Source organism: Carassius gibelio, chromosome B10 (assembly GCF_023724105.1).
Source record: "Carassius gibelio isolate Cgi1373 ecotype wild population from Czech Republic chromosome B10, carGib1.2-hapl.c, whole genome shotgun sequence".
Classification (NCBI taxonomy): Eukaryota; Metazoa; Chordata; class Actinopteri; order Cypriniformes; family Cyprinidae; genus Carassius; species Carassius gibelio.
The window spans coordinates 21,172,940-21,194,706 of record NC_068405.1 but is presented as its reverse complement, the minus strand read 5'-3'; the positions used below and the strand labels follow the sequence as shown (position 1 = coordinate 21,194,706).

Genomic DNA, 21,767 nt, shown 5'->3' with positions numbered 1-21,767 from the left:
AACCCGCCTATCTAGGAGATGAGTGACAGCTCATTTAGCCAATAGCCACCTGGTTCGTAGACGCAGTTTGACAACCTCCTGTTGTTTATTTATTTTGAATGTGTTTATTTTTATATATTTATTTATGTTATGTTCAGATATAATTCGAAATATATTTATTTAATTAAATGTATTTGTCAATAATTAAAATAGTAGCAGAGAGGATCCTTAATCATAATAAAAATCGAATTGCCATATTTAACAATTATTCAATACACATAACTTACTCTTTAGTTTCATGCATGTATGCTCTTTCATGAAGTGAGATAATATATAAAGAAAAAAAATACACCAAACGAAGCATTCCTGCACATTTTAGATAGTTAGGGACATTTATTTTGACTAAGGGAAGTGGCTTATCCGGAAGTTGTTCTTCATGAGGTTGTCGTTCTGTCCTCCGAGAAATTGAAAGTGTCTGAGATCTTAGAGATCTAAACTAAAAATAACGCATATCAGAAACATTTACATCTACAAATCATCTTCAGGTAAGGATCTTTGTTTGAATTCGTTTAACAATGTTGTCTGAATTATATGTCTCGGTGTGTTTATAGCTGTTAAAACTTTGGTTAGTTTAATGCGAGTCATTCCATATGAAAATAGTGCTGAATTAAAACAAAATTTACATTTCAATTGTTTAAATTAGGAAATGCCCACTGACATGACATTCATACATGACTAGGGCCTGATTAATAACTAAAAAAAGCAAATATAATAAGAGAAAAATGTATTGTTCATCTTTTATACAAAGACATAATTTAGTAAAATAAATATAATTGGCATGTTACTGTATGTATCATACCGTGTCGTATACTGTAATAATAATAATAAAATAAAAAATTGTAGATAATTATTTCATAATCCGTTTAATAAATGGCGTTGATTACCATATTATAAGACTAAACGTATCATGCATTTTACTATATTTATTTTACTTACAGTAGAAATGTTATTATTGAACATTGTGATGTGATAAATCAAATATGTTTGTACTGAAGAACTGCGTTCACGTCTAATGGTCTGTATTAGGTGTTGGACATTGAGCCTGCTGTGGCTCACTCATGGTTGAGCTGGAGGGCGTGGATCGAACCTGACACAAGATGGCCTGTGTAGATGAACCTCCAGAGAAGTGAGTTTCTCCATCAGCTGTGAATCACAGGACTGGTCAGCAGAACTAATGGTCACTGGTAATCTGTTGTCCGATGACAGGAACTGCTGGGTGTGTTTTGCTACGGAGAAGGAGGATCGAGCTGCAGAATGGGTCAGCCCATGCCGGTGTAAGGGCTGCACCAAGTGGATCCATCAGTCTTGCTTACAGCGATGGCTTGATGAAAAACAGAAGGGAAACAGCGGAGGAGCCGTCAGCTGCCCACAGTGTGGCACTGAATACCAGATAGTTTTCCCCAAAATAGGTGAATATTTGCACTTGAACATTTTTTTTTAAAGGAAACTTACTGATACATTTTTGTCATGGATTCAAACATTATTGCATACTTATAATGCACCAAATATTTTGGATAATTAGCTCCTGATAAGAGTGTAGTTCTCCAAGCTTCTGCTATTAATTTTTTTTTTTACTGACTGAAATTGCCATTGAAGTTTAAATTAAAATACAAATATTAGATAAAATCTTGGCAACTAAAGGAAATTAAAAAAGTGTAATTTAAAGTGCTAAAATGAGTAAAGCTAAATATAATAGATGGAAATATAAAAAAGTACAAAAACTAATTTAAAAAATATTTAAAAATAATTAAAATGAAAATTTTATAAAAAAAAAGCTTTTTAAAAAAGTACAAGTAAGAAGTAAAGTAAATATAAAAAGTAAAGTAAAAACTTTTAGTTAAAACTAAAATTTAAATAAAAATAACTCAAAGCTTAATAAAATAAAAAAAAAACTAATAAATGTATATAAAAAGCAAAAATTATAAAAAAAATTAATACTCAAAAAAGGCAAAAGCACATAATGACTAAAATGTAAATATAACAATACAAGTTAATTCAAAATTTTAATTACTATATTATATAAATATTAATAAAATATTTTTGTTTTGTTTTACCATTTAAAACAATAATCATATATTTATTTTTTAGTTTTTTAATTAGCTCAGAAAATGTGACAAAAGTGGCCAGATTCTGCGTGGGCTTACTAATGACTAATATTCAGATTTTCTGTTTGGCTGATATTCTGTTAATTTAATAGGGAAGTGTTAAGTGTGTGGTTTTGTCTCTCGTCCAGGGCCTCTGGTGTACTTCCTCCAGCAGGTCGACAGAGCTCTTTCCAGGGCCAGTCCGTTCGCCGCGGCTGGAGTCGTGGTGGGCACCATCTACTGGTCAGCAGTCACTTACGGTGCCGTCACGGTTATGCAGGTGTGTTAAAGACAGGAGGATGAGAGGAGCTTGGCTCTTTTTGGCTCTTTTGAACACATTTTTTTCTCTGTTTTCAGGTGGTGGGCCATAAGAAGGGTCTGGATGTGATGGAGCATGCAGATCCTCTCTTCTTACTCATGGGTTTACCCACCATCCCCGTCATGCTGGTCCTGGGGAAGATGATTCGCTGGGAGGATTACGTGGTGCGGCTTTGGCAACGACACTCCTCTAAGCTTCAGGTCTTCAGCGGGCTTGTGCCTGGTATGTGGAAAATGGGTTAAACTTGGCAGTAGTTCATCCCAGTGTTATTGGTTACTAAATCTAAAATTATTTCAAACTTTTAGTTTTCGTTTCTTTAATGAATAAAAATAGATTTTTAATCAAATGTAAAATAAAACTTTTTAATAAAACTTAAATAAAAAAAATGTTGCTTTGTCAACGGAAATAAGTTAAAGTACTAAAATTACTTAAACGGCAATAAAAATTAAATAAAAAGCTAAATATATTAAAAAAATGCACACAAGCTAATAACGACAAATGCATAACAAAAAAATGAATAAAACCTGAACTAAAATGAAAACTGAAAAAAGCTAATTCATCAAGTACTGATATTACTAAAACTGAAATAAAGCTGAATATATATATATATATATATATATATATATATATATATATATATATATATATATAAAATAAATAACTAATAAATGAAAGTTAATAAAAATGACAAAAGTACACAACTCTTATCATTTAATCACTAAAGTAATAAATCACTAAATCTATTAAATATATTTAAATGTTTATTATACTGTAATAGTATATAAATTAACATAATACAAAATTAAATCTATATAAAAAGTCAATAAAAGCTCATGTAAATAACATAAGCACTTATTGAAATGACTAAAATGAAAACTAAAGGATTATTAATTGAAATATTGAAATTACTCAAATTAAATACAAATAAATTGAGCTAAATTTTATTGGTTTTAATAAAACAAAAACCAGTACAAAATGACTAAAATTGAAATGAAAACCAAAAATAAAGGCAAATTCATTGAAGTATTGAAATGACTAAATTTCAATACAAATCAATTAAATATTATTGTTTTTTATATGAAAATATTTTTTTGCAAAAACTAATAAAAATTACAAAAGCACATAACAAAATAATTAAAACTCAAATTACAATAAAGATGGAAAAAATCTGCCATTTTAGTAAATTTTTGGTGTAAACTCTTCCTTTAAATCATCTTAGCATTTGTGATTCAGTATCACAGTCTTACCGTAGGCTTGTGCTATTAATAAAATATTTAAAAAAGCATAATTTTACAGCAGAGAATATCATTTGTTGTGCAGGTGTGGGCCGTCCTCTGGCCCGCATCCCAGCAGATGGCAGTTACGGAGCAGACCATCTCTCTGTGTCTCGCACCCTGTGCGGCGCCCTCATCTTCCCCTCCATCGCCAACCTGGTGGGACGCCTCCTGTTCCGCAGGGTCACGTCAAACCTGCAGCGCACCATCCTGGTGAGAGTCGAAAGCGTTGAGAGTCTCCCATACATTAGGAAGTGTGAATCCTAACCCAGTTTAACTCTTCCAGGGCGGCATTGCGTTTGTGGTGATCAAGGGAGTGCTGAAAGTATATTTCAAACAGCAGCAGTACCTCATCCAGGCCAACAGAAACATCCTGAATTACCCAAGGCCCGAGGGACGAGCAGACGGCACTTTTGAGGATGACAATGAAGACAGTAGCAATGAATGAAGACGATGCACTTGAGGAAATCAACAAATGCACTGTAGTGTAGGATTCTCAGTATAAAGAAAGACATATTTACAGATGTTTAAAGACATAATTTCTCAGCTTCACGTGACTCTAAATCAGCACAAACACATATTTGCTATGTGTTACCTAACTGCAAGGGTGACTGAAATACTTTCATCGGTGAGAAACGTTTGTTGGGGTGTTAAAGTGCCTGTAATAGCAAAATACACCAGTAGATGGCGCCAAATGCAAAGCTGGTACCTGCACTGTGCACTGATGTCTCTGATGATGAAGACATTGTAAATGTAAGCAGCTCGAGAATGAGTCTGATTGAAGATGATAAGCACTGGCTCTTTAATGACAAATAAAGGATAATATACCCACAAACTTTGATAGTGTTAATATAAAAAATCTGATTATTTTCTTTGTGTGTAATACTTATTTTTCTCTTTTGGACAGGCTTCGTAAACTGCTTTTGAAATAGGATGAAAATACTGAGTGAATCCTATAATTTTCTGAGGAAGAATATTGATCTTTTGTATTTTAAGGACGACACTTACTCACCAATGGGTCCTCTGCAGTGAATGGGTGCCATCAGAATGCGATTCCAAACAGCTGATTAAAAACATCACAATAATCCACACGACTCCAGTCCATCAATTTACATCTTATAAAGTAAAACTCTGTGAGTTTGTAAGAAATAAAGCCATCAATGTGTTTTTAATTTCAAATTGTTGTTTCTGGCTACAATATTTTTTTCATAATGCTACTTTGTCCAGTGAAAAATTTGTCTGGTCTGAATAAGGAGAGGAATATGCACAGATCGAACACCGTTTACAAGCAAAAACTGTTCTAAACAAATGTGTGGGTGGATTTTGATGTGAGTGGACAACAGGGTATGGACTTTTTCCACTAGAGTAAGTGTTATTAATACAGACTGGTTTCGTACAAACAAACATCTTTTACTTCTGAAGATGTTAAATGGTAGACTGGGGTTATGTGAATTACTTGTGTGTATTGTGGTGTTTTTATCAGCTGTTTGGACTTGGACGGCACCCATTCAATGCAGAAGATCCATTGGTGAGCAAGTGATGCAATGCTATATTTCTCCAAATCTGATGAAGAAACAAACTGATCTAAATCTTGCATGACCTGAGTAAATCTTCATTTTCGGGTGAACTATAGCTTTAAAGGATTAGTTCACCCAAAAATGAAAATTAGGCTGCGTTTTACCCTTTAAGAAACGAGCAATGATGTTTATTTAAATAGAAGTGTTAATTATGTAGTCGTGGGGGGTGAGGTGATGGACATGATTTTCCCACTCCCCACTGGCGTGTTTGGCACAGCCCTTCATTGCTGTCAGCAAGCCACATCCTCTGTGCTCTGCGGCAGGCCCTTGGAAGGAATAGCAAAGACAAGGCTGAGGAATAATCTGGCCCGCTTCTGATCTCTTATTTCTTTATTTCGAGAACGAGGTGGGGGCTATGAATAATGCAAAATTTGCAGATGGTAAACGGCTGTCTGGGAGAAAAGACAGAAGAGGGAGTGCAATCACCTCACCCAAGACGACTTCATTTGGGTTTAAAAATACACCCCTGCTCCCAGCCGTACAACTGGAGCAGCACTCAACTCACGCAGCATCTAAAACAGTCCTCTGGGGTTGTTGTCACCCACTTTTAAACATCTCTGAAAAATATAACTACGGCAGACGGGCTTTGTTGAAGCTGCCAAACGTTCAGTGGAACGTAACAATGTTTGTGACGCAGAAAATCCCACAATTCATCTGTCACTTACAGGATATAAACATATGACATCATATTACAGAAGTTTTCAATTAGCATTCCAATACATAAAGTAAATTCAAAAATTTGAATTTAAAAGCACACTGATGGCTGAATCATAGATGCATTTACATAGCCTATAAATGACATCTGAGATTCATGTTACGACCTTTACTTTGAGTCATATTGTGAAGTAATGAGCAATAAGAGAGAATGGCATAAAATAGTGTTGCAATATACAGCTGCTTTGTAAAACAGAGAGAGAGAGAGAGAGAGAAAAGCCAATTTCTGTGAAATATGAAATGAGACTGCAACTTCAGATTTACATCTTAAGAAAAAAGAAAAAAAGAAAAACACCTAGAATGATAGACATAGCCTGTATGTTACTTTACATTCACTTTCAACATTGTAGTAGGCCTACAGAATGTCTATATGGAAATAGATAAACACAGCAGAACCAGAGAAAAAAAATTGGTTATCTAACCAATGGCTTATTATAACTGGGTCAATTTTTGTTCTGCATTACCTTTTGTAATCTGTAACTGTATTTCCATAAAAAAGCAAATCAATGTTTCAGAACATGTTTCTGGTCAAAATTAAGACACATAAACTTTATGAATTATGACTTGGTAAGGATTGAAAGCTAGCTTGCAAAGGGATTGTATTATCTTTTAAAAATTGATATCACATTGATTTTTGTAATATCAAACAGAAAATCCAATTCATTTCTAATACTTACCGATTCTCAACCACTACTTTTCCCTCCAAAATAACATCATTCTCTGCTAAGAGTCTAAATGGGTAATTTAACCTCTGTTTACTTAACCTGTGAAATCATGATTAAAAACTGTATATTAAATATTTCATCACTAAACCAGATGAAAATGTGCTGATTAGCTAAAGTAATGCCCTTAAACATCAAAGACTCAAATGTGCTGCATTTGCAAGTAAATCTGATTGCAGAAAGACTATAGGGGAGATTCTGTCATATCAAGCTGTACACATCAAAGCCGCCAGGCCTCTTTAAATGACGTTTGAATAAATATAATGCAAAAGGGACTCATTTTTGATTAGAGCAGCACAGATAACCCACGGCGTGCTAATAAACTGCGGTAAGAATTATAAAACAGTTAGGAGATGGAAATCCCTCTGGACAAACGACAATTATCTGTTTCTATAATCTCAGAGCTCTCTTGCTGGAGCGTCCCCTGAGGCTTGGGCCTACACATAAATGTACCGAATCGATGGAGGATTGTCTTCAAACACTTCACTTTCAGATATTGTTGGTGACGTGCTGGAAATCAATGGCAATTTAAAATAAGTGCATCTTAACCAGAATGAGAAAACAAGGTTAGGTGAAAACCTTTTATCTGTGTGTCACACGTTTGATCTCCTCTAATAAGAAAACTGCGGCAGCAGTGTAAAGAAATGGGACATGTGAGACAATAAATCAAGCGACCTGAGTTTTGTAACACCTCCGAACAGAACTCCTTGACCTGGAATAGATGTGATTTTAGCACCTGGGATGTCATGTCACAGACAGCACGCTGAAGAGCGGCATGTTCTGGCATAATGAAACCGCTCTCTGTGACAAAATGCAAGATGTCCTTTTGACCAATGAACTTCCATGACCTTCATATGTGTTTTCCAGTTGCCTATGATAAGGCTTTTTTACATTTTTTTAAGGTTTTGATCTAGAAAACATTTCAAGAGGTCACATTTCACCCAAAAATAAAATGATTTTTTCTCAATTTTATGAGACTCTCTTATACACTACAGTTATTAGACAGTAAATATATAACACCCAATGTATCAACATTTTTATTTCATTTTAATCATCTTCCCTTGACTTTTGATATTGCTATGACCTTTATAGACAAACATGCTTGTAGATTAAACAGAGCTTTGGCGCAAGCAATACTGAAGTCATGGGTTCTTAAGCAATGCATGAGCTGATAAAATAAATACCTTGAATGCAAAAGTCAATGTAAAATGAACATCACAATTTTCTCTCTTTCTGTAAACATGCATTTAGTGGCTTGTGCATCGGTCAGTAACACAAACACACCTGCTGTATATGCAAATTATTCCATCTTCAATAATGAGCGTGCAAAACCATGCAACATAATTACTAACGCCGCCAACGGACACCGAGAGTGAAGAGAAACAATAAGAGACTTTACATGGATGTCTTTGTTTCCAAATTTATTTGCACTTTCAGAACTACCATTTATAAGGCAACAAGAAAGTCAACACCAAACACTTTTGTTAGAAACTGACCTTTGCTTTGACTTCAATCATCAAGAGAATATGTAATACCAAACTGGCATTGGCACAGTCATGTGTCTACTGTAACAGAAGATGGATGTGTTGTTAAGCTAACACCAATGCTCAAATGTTTAATATGCTTCCCAATATTACAGAGGCACGATTTCAAAGTTAAAATGCAGCACAGGCGGTCTCACTAAAGCAGCACAATAAATAATAATAGTTACAATTCATTAAACACCACCACCAGCAACAACAAAACCAGACAGAAGAAATACTTTAGTGAGGGCACCGACTCCCTGCTACAGTGAAGAAATAACTCAAAGAACTGTACATAAAAAGTACTTTCATTATACTATTTGCAACTTTCTAAAACAATCCAGCCTCATAAATCAGTCCTCCTTAACACGAACGCTTGAAAGTGTCATCAGAGGAATAATCACATTCTTGATGGAATATTTATCCTGTACAAGTCATACACAGAGACAGTAATGACGCCCTGTCTACCCTAGCTGTTGAGAACAAAATATCACACTGCGTTCCACACCTGGACCCCAGAAAACATGGCAACTGTGGGTTGAGGTTGTTTTTAGATCTCCTGGGTATGAACTGATGCAGAAACCCACATAGCAATTCAACGTCTCCATGGAAACAATGCTTGCTCGTCCTCAACCCCTCCCCTCCTTCTTCCCTCCGTTCCTGCCGTCTCTTTAGCAGTGAGCGCACTGTTCCGATCTCAGTAGAGAGCCCTGCTGCATGGATGACACCTTGGTGACGTCAGTGGCCACCGTCGAAAGCGGGAAGCTCTCGTAGGTCTCCGGTACGCCCCAGCCACAATGGCAGCGCTGGAGTGTCGCCTTCAGCTCCTTCTGGAAGTTGGTGTTGAGGAAGCCATAGACCACTGGGTTGACGCAGGTAGACGCCATTGCCGTGAGGTGGCAGGCCGAGAAGATGACGTCGTGCTGGCAAGAAGGAAGCACCTGGTGGTACCAGTCAAAGATGGTGTTGAAGACGTTGAGCGGGAGCCAGCAGAGAGCAAAAGCAACTACGATTAAAACTAACATGGCGTTGATGCGCTGAGCGCCCCGCGCCTTCCTCTGCCGGGCTTCGGTGGCTTGCTCCACCATGTCCTTCCGTCTGCGCAAACGCAGGAATATGCGCAAGTAGCAGAGTAGAATGAGAAGCAGGGGGAGACAGTATTGGAATAGCAGAAGCGAGGTGGTGTATGCCAAACGGTTGCGTTCAGACGGCCAGAGCTCCATGCAAATCACGTGGTCGCTAAACGGGTTGAATGGAAGGCTGAGGTTTTGGAACGGAGCGTTAGTGAGGATGTTAAAGGACAGGAAGGGTAAGGAAATGAAGCAGGCCACCATCCAGGTGACCGCCACGGCCAGGTACGAATGGCCTGCGGCGGGTGTCCAGCCAGTGGGGTGGATGATGAGTTGATGGCGCTCCAACGCGATGAGGACCAGCGAGAAGATGGACACCGTGACGGACATGCACTGCACGAACGGCGTGACCTTGCATAGCGTCTCGCCCAGGATCCAGCGGTCCATGAGTGTGTAGATGACCGTCACGGGGAGGCACACCACGCACATGAGGATGTCGGAGCAGGAGAGGTTGGCGATGAGGATGTTGGTGACGTTCCTCATCTCCTTCTGTCTGGATATGATGAAGACCAGACAAGTGTTGCCCACCAATCCCACCGCAATAACGGTGCTGTAGGCCACGATCAGAAGGGTCGTGCCACTCACAGAGGGAGGGCACACGCTGGACTCAACCCATGTTCCCTGGCCCAACCCAGCTGAGGTGTTGCTGATGTTGTCCGAGTTCACAGAGGCCTCCATAAGTCCCAGAGTTGTTTGAGGAGAAGCTAAGCGTTCACAAAACCGTTAAACAGCAGATGAAAGTTGACTCATTGTTTAGGTCCTTCCATTTATTTGCAGACGGCCAGTTGGTTGACCTAGAGGAAAAGGAGCACGTAAAGACTGTTAGCAGGCATTAATATGGACAATATTTTGGGAGGGGTTTAATGGGGAAGGATTTAACTCTGCAAATGGGTCTCTGGGAAAAGTTAAACCCCCTTAATCCAAAGGATGTTTGTGGACTTGAAATCTGACCACAAACATCTTGTTTAAGGAGAAAACATTGCAAATCTCTCTTAAGTAGTTTCACCTCATCGTTTCTTGAATTAGCTCTCGTGTATGTTTACCAAAACACACGATACATTCTGCTCTACTAACGGCGTGGACTCAACTAATACTCTTTGCAAAAACTCCCTCGGGATGTTGACAGGTCATCCTGTCCGTTAAGCTGACAGATGGAGGTCTCTCTCAATAGAATTCTCTCTTTATCCTTTTTATCTCAGAGTTCTCTTTTCTTTGCCCTAATATGGCTTTTATGTTGATAAAAGCAATCAAAAAAAAAAATATCACGCACTACAGATTTAAAAGCTGTCGAAACATTAGCACATTTTTATACAGAATTTATCATGGCAGGTTTACCTGACGGTTTGGAAATTAAAAATCTTATTAAATTAAATAATGGAACTACTAACTACAGTATTTCAACTAGCACAGCATCTAACTTGACTTTACTTGACTCCTGTATTGGATACAGATAAAAGCATCAAATATTTTACTCCCGCTAAAGTCACTTAGGCTAATTTATTCCTTGGTTGGACCATTGTGAGTTTCTGGATAGAGTATGTGTTGTAATTAAGCCACTGCTAATATCTTCTCTCTCCTCCGAACCAACTGTCAGGAGTTTCACACCAGATTATTACGTCATTCATCTCACATGGAGGGGGAAGCTGATTCAGGGAATGCCTTACTGAGATTATGTACTCCACAGTTTCAATCCTTCACAGCTCTAAAGAGCATCATTTATCACACATAATCTTTTAAAGAGGACCTCTTCAATTGGCATTTTTACAGATGAAATCCCAGTGCTTTTAAAGGCTTTGGAAAAACATACGAGTACAAGACTAGGGTTTTCTGGTTGCCAGGGCATTGCTATGCAGTAGCTAAAGTAGACTGCTAGATGTTTTGGGTGGTTAACTGTAGGGTTAGGTAACAAAACCTGACATAAGCATCATCACCTCCAGCAATGGTTCATAAATATATTTAATTCAGAAAATACTCAAGAAGGCTTAAAGAACACTGATAAATATAGATTGACGCAGTAGAGTGTCTTTATGTTTCAACATTCAAAATGTTTCTATCTTCTTTTTGTTGAGCTGCAGATAGTGATACCTTTGTCCATATTAGGGATTTCCTGGAGTGTCATGAGTTCTATTACTTCTGTGATGCATATGTAGAGTTTCTGCGCGAGGGTGCCCTCTGGCTGCCAGTATGAATGAAAAAGACATTACATATGTTTATATTGATCAATATTGGCCAATCAATCCTATTTTGGGTAACCCCCCCCCCCCCCCCACACACACACACAACCCAACACACACATCTATTTTGGCCCCTAAATATGGCTTGGATCTCTTCTTTAATTCAAGTCTACTGAATTAGCACTCCCCAATAATGTTTCACATCAGTAAACCATAACCCTATGGGACACTGAATATGCATATATATTGAAATAAAATGTATGCAAATGTGACATTATAACTTTTAATGTTTTTTTTTCTATTTTTATTATTCTATTTTTCTATTTCATTAAAATGCCAAAATAAAATATGCATAAGTCATCACTAATGCACAAAAGCATTCTTAGATAGAGGTCAGATTCAAGAATATGATACACCTGATATATGATACCTTTGATAGATGTGTCCTTCAGAGGAGACAAAGTATCGTATTACCACAGCTCTGACATGCTGAGATATAATGGCATATATCAGAGGCGGCAGCATCGGAGGTTTGTGTGTGTGGAGAGAGTGACTCAAGAATTTAAGGGAGCGTGTGAAATTATATAAGGCAGAACTAAATTAATCATCTAATTTTCATATCACACAGACAAGTCTGAGCGACATGCTTTCATAACCGCTCACAGAGATTCTCTACTTGTGCAAATCAAATGCTCATTGTCATTTGAGATAAAAAGAAATTGAGGAAATGAATAAACCAAAAAGACAAAACCGATAGCAAATGGGTTCCAGCGTTTCCAGCAGACACTTAAATCAAGCTCAGAGGGTCAAAAGGAATATTTTAAGGGAGCAGTTGATCCAGAAATGAAGATTCTGACATTTTATTCACTCTGAAGTTATTTCCAACCCCCTTGAATTTCTTTCTCTTGTCAAACACAAAGGAAGAAATTTGTAGCAGAATGTTCACGCTAGTCTTCTCCATACAATGAAAGTGAATGGTGACCATCTCTGCTAAACAAGAAGACATATTAATATAACATAGCTTTTGTTTTCCATGAAGAACAAGCATTAAAAAAATGATGCAAATTGTTTTGTTTTTGTGTGAAATGTCCCTTTAACAAGAAAAGCTTATGTAAAAATCTTTACACAGGAAGCTGAAATACACAGCGGGATATTTATCATTATTTGTGAGCTGCTGACTAAGTGTACAAGGTCAGATCCAATAGATTAGGTCAGAAAACAAAGAGTGAATTGTGCCAAAGTGCTTTCTTCCTCGGTTAACCTTGAAGAGTTCGACTGATTTGACAGAAGCTGTAGCAGTTCATTAGCTTGTTCCTCATGATTTGGATCCTGTCATTCTCACTGTAGCTGCCAGTTTCTTGTCAGGCAGCTAGTAAGCTGACAACAACTACCACTCTCAAACACTTTGGTCAGGCATCTAGTATTACTGAGAGAAGATTCTTGCTTCTCCAGGAGAATATTAATGTTTTTCGGCAACCTTTTTGTTGGTATTTTATTATGCTTGCAAACCTTAGACTGCTATTTGACTCACATTAGCAGCTGTGAGTCACTTATCGACAGCTTTATAATGACCTTGAGATATGCCAGGCTTATCACAACCTCTGATTAAACAGACTCTTGAGGGTACTGTTGAGTCAACAAATCATAATGTGAGCGATCAAACCTAATCAAACCATTCACTCTTAAGTAGATTGTGTTCTTGAAGGGTTTCATTTTATTTAATCTGTCTTTTAAAATACCTTCTCCATTCTAATCTTAAAAGAACAGTGCAACAAAAATGAATGAAAATGAGTGTTTTGTCATTTAATGTCAGGGGTGTCCATTGAATTTGAAAATATCTTCTTTTGTGCGTCACAGAAGAAAAACATGTTGAAATGACATGAGTGATGACTACACTGAAAAAAATGATTTTTTATGAAGTTATAAATAAAAAAAAAAAGATTACAAAAGTATATTTTACAAGAAAATGCTGTTTCAGTCCTCAATTTTTTTTTCATTCAATGTAATACTTGCTGATTCTTTATAATTATTTGTGAAATTTACAAACTATTTTTTTTGTGAAAACTCTTTCAACATTTTTTTTTCCAGTGTATGAGTAACCATTTTAAGGTTCAAAACAGCATATGTAACATTGATCTTTTTATCTGAACATGCCAAACACACACACACACACAAAATGCTATGCTATGTTTTCCTAAATTATCAGAAATTTTGCAGAAATTCGTCTGATGGATGGAAATGCGAATAAAGAAATCCCATAGATTTGCATTCAAGGAGAACTCATTTACTATCTAGAGACATAAAAACAATCTAATGTTTTCCACTGTAATCCACATAAAAATAGATCTACTGTAGCTGTCAGGGTCTGAATCACATTTTGATTAAGAAGTGTATCCCTGAGATATTCTGATAACCATACAAACACATTTCCGGCTGATGATGTGCTTTACACAGATGACAATTACACATTTCAACAACCTTGGAAAGCTGTAAATTATCTCTCCTTTTCTTTTGAGTGAGCTCTCTCTCAACCTTCGTCAAAAGGACAATGACATGCTGCATATGGCAGGTGAAAGACAGTGTTATGGATGTGGGTTCATGGCCAGAGAAGCCTTCAGCATCTCTGATTGAAGAAGAAAAGCCTGGCTCTCTGCTGTAGTGGATTTACATCAGTTCTGAGGAACACTGCTGGGTTTCCATAAATATGAGGATCCCTATAGGATGGTGGAAGGGCAATTCACTACATAGGACGCACACTGAAGGTAATAGCCCTGCCGAAATACCTCAAAGTGGCTCGAGGCGATGTGGTTCAAATCCATCTGGGCAGGCCAACTACACAGGGACAAGCCAATTTATTGTAAAATCAGGGTTGTAGAACAGCTTCTCTACGGCTTCAGCGTAGTCTGTTATGATGGAGGACATAAAAATAGCAGGAAAGTATAAAGCTATGCTAAAATATTCACATAAGAATTCCTGAAAGGATCAGTTCCAGTTCACCCAAATGAAAATTCTGTCATTTACGTACCCTCAAACCTAGTCACTATTCATTTTCATAATATATCCTTATAACATGTGTATATATACACACAAATGGTAGTTTGTAATTTTTTAAAAGAAATTAATACTTTTATTCAGAAAGGATGCATTAAATTGCTGCATTTAGAAGGTAACAAACAATCAGTCAGCACATTAAAATGATTTTAATCATGTTTCACTGAAGACTGGAGTCTTGATAGTGAAAATTCTGCTTTGCATCACAGGAATAAATTGCATTTTTAAATACATTAATAAAGAAAACAGTTGTATTCAATTGTAATAATAATACTTCACAACATTGCTGTTTTTACTGTATTTTGCTTAAATAAATGCAACCTTAGTGAGCATAGGAGACTTTCAAAAACATCCAACACTTTTTAATGGCATATGTGTACAGGTTTTAAATAACATCATTTAGAGTGAGTAAATGATGACTGGATATTAATTTTTGACTGGATCTTTTAATTTTAAGATTCATTTTAGCTGAATCTTTCACTAAAGGGAAGCGTAAAGACTAAAAATCTGTGACAAACCTTTCGGAGCATAGTTAAAATGTCAGATTTTGGGCCACAGGGCTGTATTTAAAATCTCAAACTTTAGCCCGTCCTCTGTCTAACTGCCGCAGGGCGTCCTTTAAGAGTCCCGCGGTGTCTACTCGCTCCGTAGGAGTCAGGTGTTCAAAATGCACCGGGGGGACGGCTTAAGCATAACATAAGTGTCATAAAAAATAGTGCTTTCTAGACACGTCATCTTCATCCAACTGATTAAGTTTCACAATTCATCAAAATGTATTACATCCATCCATTGACCTTTGATGTTTTCATCAGCCTTTTTAGGTCGGGAAGCCTCCCCTCACAACCTAAAGCTGCTTCACATCAGACAGACATATGTATGATCTCTGCCCATTGAGAACTCCCTCAAAACAGCACACGTAAAGACTTTTCTTTTCACCTTGAACCTCCTCATCCTCAGCTGGAAAATATTAAAGCCAATCAATGAGCTACAGAAAGGTCTATAAAAAATAAATACGCCTTATAATGTATTTTGCAATGGTTCTCAAGGTTTCACTGCTAGATGCAGATTTTACATTGAACATCAAGTATGAACCCAACCTAAAATCACTAAATCGAGGTCTATTTTAAGAGAAAAGGAAACTGTAATCACGATTACCTTCAGATCTTTCACACCTGTCGATCAAACTGCCGGGAGGGAGACACCATAATAAACACTCCACAAGGGCAGAAATCATTCTTAGTCTATATATAAACGTGTCTCTTTAATCTTGTGTCTCTCGAGCTGCGTAACTGAACAATCCTTGTGTCTAGCCTTGACAAGAAGCACACATTATCTTCTGAGATTACAGAATTTCAATGCATACTGACAAATACATGCCAGACATCTTAAATCCCACTTGAGGAAATGATTATTCTTTCCCAGAATTACTATTTCCCCATCACGTTCAGCTGTCAGATAGATCCTTCTATCAAGTCTCAAATTATAACTTGGTGGAAAAGGTGAAAACACTCTGACCTCCTTTCAGTTATCATTTCCATCAACATTTCACATAAGCACCAACTGACTTCATGCTCAGAGACTTGAGCAAACTGCTCACTAGATTGTTACACACACATTCTAAATGACTTTTCTAATAAGTAGAAGTTCTTTTATAGTAAGTAAAGGATAATTAAACCACGGATATATCAGAAAAGCTTCTTTTTTCTAAAAGTTCAAAATCATATCACATGCCAAGATTCAAATTATGAAAATCAGTTGCATAACTACTCAAAGCTGAAATGCGAGGAATGCTAGAAATTCCTTTAGACGCGTTTAAACGGTTCACGTCATACATCTGCTCAGATGTTCAGTTTTTAAATCTCTACAGTACAACGCGACATTTTCACCGTATTTATAACGCGATCTTACCAGTTAAGCTGTGTTTTCTCCAGCGCTGATGATGCCGACAGTGCGGTGAGGGTCTGAACTCGACTGATGACGGAGGAGGGGGATGCAGAAACTCCCTGCTCTAGCAGCAGCAGCTGTCTGATTCTCTGGACGGGACTTCAGGCGTGCAGATGGGCAGAAAGTGTCCGGATGAAACGCTGGGAAACTTTGCGTGGATGTGAATATTGGTGTCAACCAACCCTGCGCGCGCAGATTTCACGGGCTCTTTTGGCTCATCATTCGATTGGTTGTTGTTTGGAGCTCTGAGCAAAGCAAAGGGGCTTGATAGCGCTGAGAAAGGTTAATTAATAAGATTTTAATTAAGGCTAATTGACAAGTCACTGCTGTAATGTCACTGCGTTCGTATCAATTATTGATTAAAAATAAGTGCCTCTCATTTAGATGATAAATTTATCAAAAGTGATCTTTAGGGTTGAAATTGACAAGGTTGTGATAATAAATAATGTAATATGGAATTATAAAAAGGATTCATTTAAAACGAAAAAACGCTTAGAAACATGTTTAACATGTTTGAAAAACATTACAACCTATACTTTTCTACAAATAATTTATTTCAGTGATCCTGAAAAACTATTAAGTAATCTCTACAAACATTTGTCACGAATAGGCTACGCACGACATTATGAAAAAGTTTAGAACATCCCTTCAAGAGTTTTCTCAATATTAGCGCGCCAAACGGTCTAGCCTACATGTGTCCTTAGTTTTTGGACAAAATGGCGTCCTGCGTGTTGTTTTTGCCCAATTGGCTTTGATTTGACATACATGTTTACAGGAAAATTGCATGAGTTTCCAGAAGTTTATCAGAAATTATCCTTTAAGGCAATGGCAATTAAACTCAAATCCCATTTATTCAACCATTTTCGAGAAAGGAGGTTAAGGAGATGATGTATTTTGGTTCACTGAATGTTCAGCGAGAATGCCATAACCATCCACACAAGCTATAACCTTCACTCACTGTGTCTACAGCAGCTGAACTTTACCAAAGTAGACATTTGCCAAAAATTAGATAGTCAAACACATGTGCTATGCAGACTAGATTGTTGCTTTTTCTGACGTATTGCTCCTTGATGCAATTAAGGGTCAAAATTAATTCCACAGACTCCATTTGAACATGACAGTATGATTTAAAAACAAATGAAATCTAAGACATCTCCACACTGGTCTATTGTTGAGAACTGGTAATCACATCAATTTGGGTGAATAAATGAGTTTTCGGCCCTGGGAAAAGGATTGCAGACAGAAGATAATAAAAGGAGCAGAGCATGCAAGACAACGAAGGCAGGCCGGAGAATAAACTGTCATTACGAATAACGCTCTTTCAACTCAGGAAAAATAGGAAAAGAAATCCGAGCGAGCATGCTGTCTGCTGCCTAACCGAATGTTTGATTAGATGTGCGGTGGGAGTTTGAGTCACTTCGGTGGCAGGTGCGATGCAGTCGGTGATGATGGCTAGACCTTGACGTGTGAACTGAGCATGGAAAATATTAAACTCCCTTCACTGATTCTTGCCTATTATTTACTGCACAGGTCTATTTTTGGCATATTCGTGATGTAAAGAGTGTCTTATACAAGAAACCTTGCAGGGGGGTGGAATGTTTTACTTTGTTTTTGGTCTTTAACTAAACCCATGCTGTTAAAATGCAAATGAGCTTCTCGCTACCACTCTCAGAGGTACTTCAGGTGCAAAAGACACTTTGAAGAGTAGAACTTGAGCAGTCTGCACAAGAAAAGCACGCCACTGTTTGGAGCAAAGGATGTTCAAGGTGTTATTTTCTTTTCTTCTTTGAAAGGAGAGATTTAATCTAGTGAATATATCTGAGTAGGTTTATTTTCTTTATAGTCAAGTGTCTTGACTAAAAGGCATATTTTATCCATAATTTCCATGGAAAAATGTCTTTATGGGGCATGTTGTCACAGTTAGCTGGACTGTCAAACGGTAAAATGTTATAGAGCAAAAAATAATTGATAAAAAGAGCAAAAATGTAAATGTAACATAAAAAGTCAATCTTTTGGTCAACAGAATAAATCGTATTACAACATTTTAAACCTTTTTTATTTCATTAAAATGTACATTTTATAGTTGGCTTTTACCAGCTTTATAAACTTTTTTCTTTTACCTCGGAATATCAGTTTTAAAATCATTCTGATGGTAAGCGTTGATTCTGGGAGCCGATAAGAAATTACAAAACTGTGTGAAAAGGGTGATTTGCTTCACGGCAGCAACCAATGCAGGTGTACAGCTATTTACTGTAATTATGACAGTGATATATTTACGGTAGATAATTTAATTCACTCAGCTGTATGGGGTTCCAAAACTCGCAATTATTGTGCTGTATTGGTTTGGAGGACGTAAGTTTAGGTGTTTAAAGGCATGTTTGATCATAATTTTAATTGAACCTTGCAAGAATGCTCTGAAAATACCGTATATCTTGTTTTCTGGGACTCTGTCTGACAAGTAGCCCCATTTTTGTTTGTTTTGTTATATGTTTTTTTTTGTCGTTTTTTTTTTACAATAAACAGGAAGAATAATGAAGACAAAATATGTTGGTCAACTCAAATCAGAAAGTTATCAAGTGAAAGGATGCCACTTCAAGCTCAGTGCCTTCATTTCGCACTTGAGAAGGTGAAAGCATCCTAATTCTGAGTCTTAAGTGGTGAAAAGCTTAAAAGTCTAAACAGTTCTTGGGGAAATCCCAGGAAAATCTCCGTGGCACTACTGAAATGAGCTCACTAAGCTTCTGATGTCATCCAGCGCTCGTTTTGTCATTTTAGCAATCATCCCTGAAAGAAAAATCCAGAGCATCTGTATTCACAACCCCAGCCAAAAAGATCTTTGGAACAGTTTATTGTTATACATGTAAAAATAAAACACAGGAGAATACATAACATGTTAGAAAAGCCTCTTAAAAAATGCATAAATGTGACATTTGCGGCTGTCTCAAGGGTCTTCCACTGAAAACTCGTTTTGGTCAGAGAACCGATCTGTAAGCTTGCTTTTCTTGAGTGCATGGTCAAACAAATTGCTCGGCGAAACAATAAAACAAAATAACCCAATCCTTCTTTTTGCATAAGCTCTGGGAGAAACACCCCATTCAATTATTTTAAATGGTCAGTAGTTAGGTATTTGGAGCCATAATGTGGGAAATTAAAAATAAAAATAAATCATCAAAGACTACAGAAAGAAATTAAGCAGCACAACTCTTGTCAACACTAATAGTAATAAGAAATGTTTCCATAGCAGCAAATCAGCATATTGAAATGATTTCTCAAGCTTCATCATGTAATGCAATTGAAAACTCAGCTTTGCCATTACAATACATTACTAATTATTTAAAATGTCATTTACAAGGTTAACTTAAATTTTAAATATATTATTAAAAAAGTAATTTTAAATTGTATTTTATTATATTAGTTTACATCATTTTATCATACTGTATTTTTAATAAAATGAATGCAACCTTGGTAAACATAATATATATAATAAGAAGCTGAAAAGATTTGTATGATTTATGATGGTAACATGGTTGACTTTCAGTGTTAAAGGGTCAGTTCACCCAAAAATGAAAATTAGCCTGCGTTTTACTCACCCTTAGAAGGCATCCTATGTGACTTTCTTCTTCCAATCAGAGTTATATTAAAAATTGTCTATTCCAAGCAACAGGTAAAAACAAAGTTTCCATAAATTTAGTTTAAAATAGTGCTGTCAAACGATTAATCGTGATTAATCGCATCCACAAAAAATATTTTGTTTACATAATATATGTGTACTGTTTATATTTATTATATTTATATAAACAGTAAGTACATTGACAATATTTACATGTTTATACATTTATATATATTTAGATTTTATCTAAATATATTTAATATATAAACATAACATTTTTCTTAAATATATACATGCATGTGTTTGTATTTATATATACAATAAATATATACAGTATACACACATATATTATGTTAACAAGAAACTTTTATTTTGGATGCGATTAATCATGATTAATCGTTTGACAGTACTAGTATAAAATGTATCAAAATGTGTTGATACAGTGAAGAGAAGTAAGGACAGGATGTCACCCTAATGACCCTTATGTCCTTCCACTGTGAATAAATGTAACAAGCACTAGAGCATGTTTTGCATGTACATGAGATGTATTGAGACTGACAGACTGTGTGCAGTCCTCTCATGCATTGTCATCTCTGCTACAAGCTCAATACAAAGTGCATAATTAATCAGAGATCGCTTTTGCCCCTGCCATGTTACCTCAGATGTGCAGTTTATGTGTGTTTACCCCTGAACATTTGTATGAATGCTGTTCGTTTGATTCACATACTGGGCAGGCTGTGTAAATTTCAACTTTTCAAAAGTCTTTGGCGCTGCAGAAAACCAAATGCATCCTGTCAGATGTCACACTAAGCCATGATTTATTTCACGGGTTTTATACACAAGCCCAGCCAGTAGATTAACAGTCCTGTGGTGCTGAAAAAAATCATCTCAAAGGGGGTATAAAAAAGATGGTAGTTGCATTCAGTCTCAGTAGGAATGGAAAGACTGTAATAAAAAAGAATAACTGTGGTGATCTAATCAAAGGCCAGATGGCAGAAGATGATGGAGGATTGCTTGCCAGTGGAGTGGGAGGGGATCCAGCCCTGGCACACTTGTCCCGTGGTGTCACACCGACACAAATACGACATTAGCAACCAACGCTGCCCCACGGTGCCAGATGATGAGGTCACAACTGTACATGATTCAACCCACCACACTTTGTACATGTACTATAACTTTAAGAGAATAGTTCAGCCAAAAATGAAAATCTGCAGAAAATTTACTCAGCCCATCCAACGTGTAGATGACTTTGTTTTTTATCATCACAACAGATTTGGAGAAATTTAGCATTACATCACTTGCTCACCAATGGATCCTCTGCAGTGAATGGGTGCCGTCAGAATGAGAGTCAAAACAGCTGATAAAAACATCAAAATAATTCACAAGTAAACCCATTGTTAAGACATTTGAGTTTCCTCTATGCATAATATCGTTTTCTTCAGTGGAAAAGTAATCTAGTCCGAATTAGAATAGAGATATGCACAAATCAAGCACTGATTAAAAGCTAAAACAGTCCGAAACTATTAGTTGAGTTTTGATGTGAGAGGATAACAGGGGATAGACTTTTTTCACTGGAGGCAGCATCATTATAGAATATATACTCATA

At 36.7% G+C, this 21,767-nt stretch overlaps 2 protein-coding genes across 2 annotated transcripts; one reads left to right on the top strand and one right to left on the bottom strand.

Annotated features, from left to right (window-relative positions):
* The first annotated feature begins 374 nt into the window (after positions 1–374).
* LOC127966305 (E3 ubiquitin-protein ligase MARCHF5) lies at positions 375–4,551 on the top strand. The gene is made up of 7 exons (XM_052567203.1): positions 375–524; positions 1,066–1,165; positions 1,246–1,448; positions 2,273–2,403; positions 2,481–2,664; positions 3,763–3,929; positions 4,003–4,551. The coding sequence occupies exons 2-7, from the start codon at positions 1,137–1,139 to the stop codon at positions 4,162–4,164; spliced, it is 876 nt and encodes a 291-aa protein (XP_052423163.1). The 5' UTR covers positions 375–524; positions 1,066–1,136; the 3' UTR covers positions 4,165–4,551.
* Positions 4,552–8,129: 3,578 nt separating this feature from the next.
* LOC127965923 (neuropeptide Y receptor type 6) lies at positions 8,130–16,822 on the bottom strand. Its single transcript, XM_052566644.1, has 2 exons — positions 16,516–16,822; positions 8,130–10,176 (listed from the first exon to the last, which is right to left on the bottom strand). The coding sequence occupies exon 2, from the start codon at positions 10,058–10,060 to the stop codon at positions 8,924–8,926; it is 1,137 nt and encodes a 378-aa protein (XP_052422604.1). The 5' UTR covers positions 10,061–10,176; positions 16,516–16,822; the 3' UTR covers positions 8,130–8,923.
* Between the last annotated feature and the right edge of the window lie 4,945 nt (positions 16,823–21,767).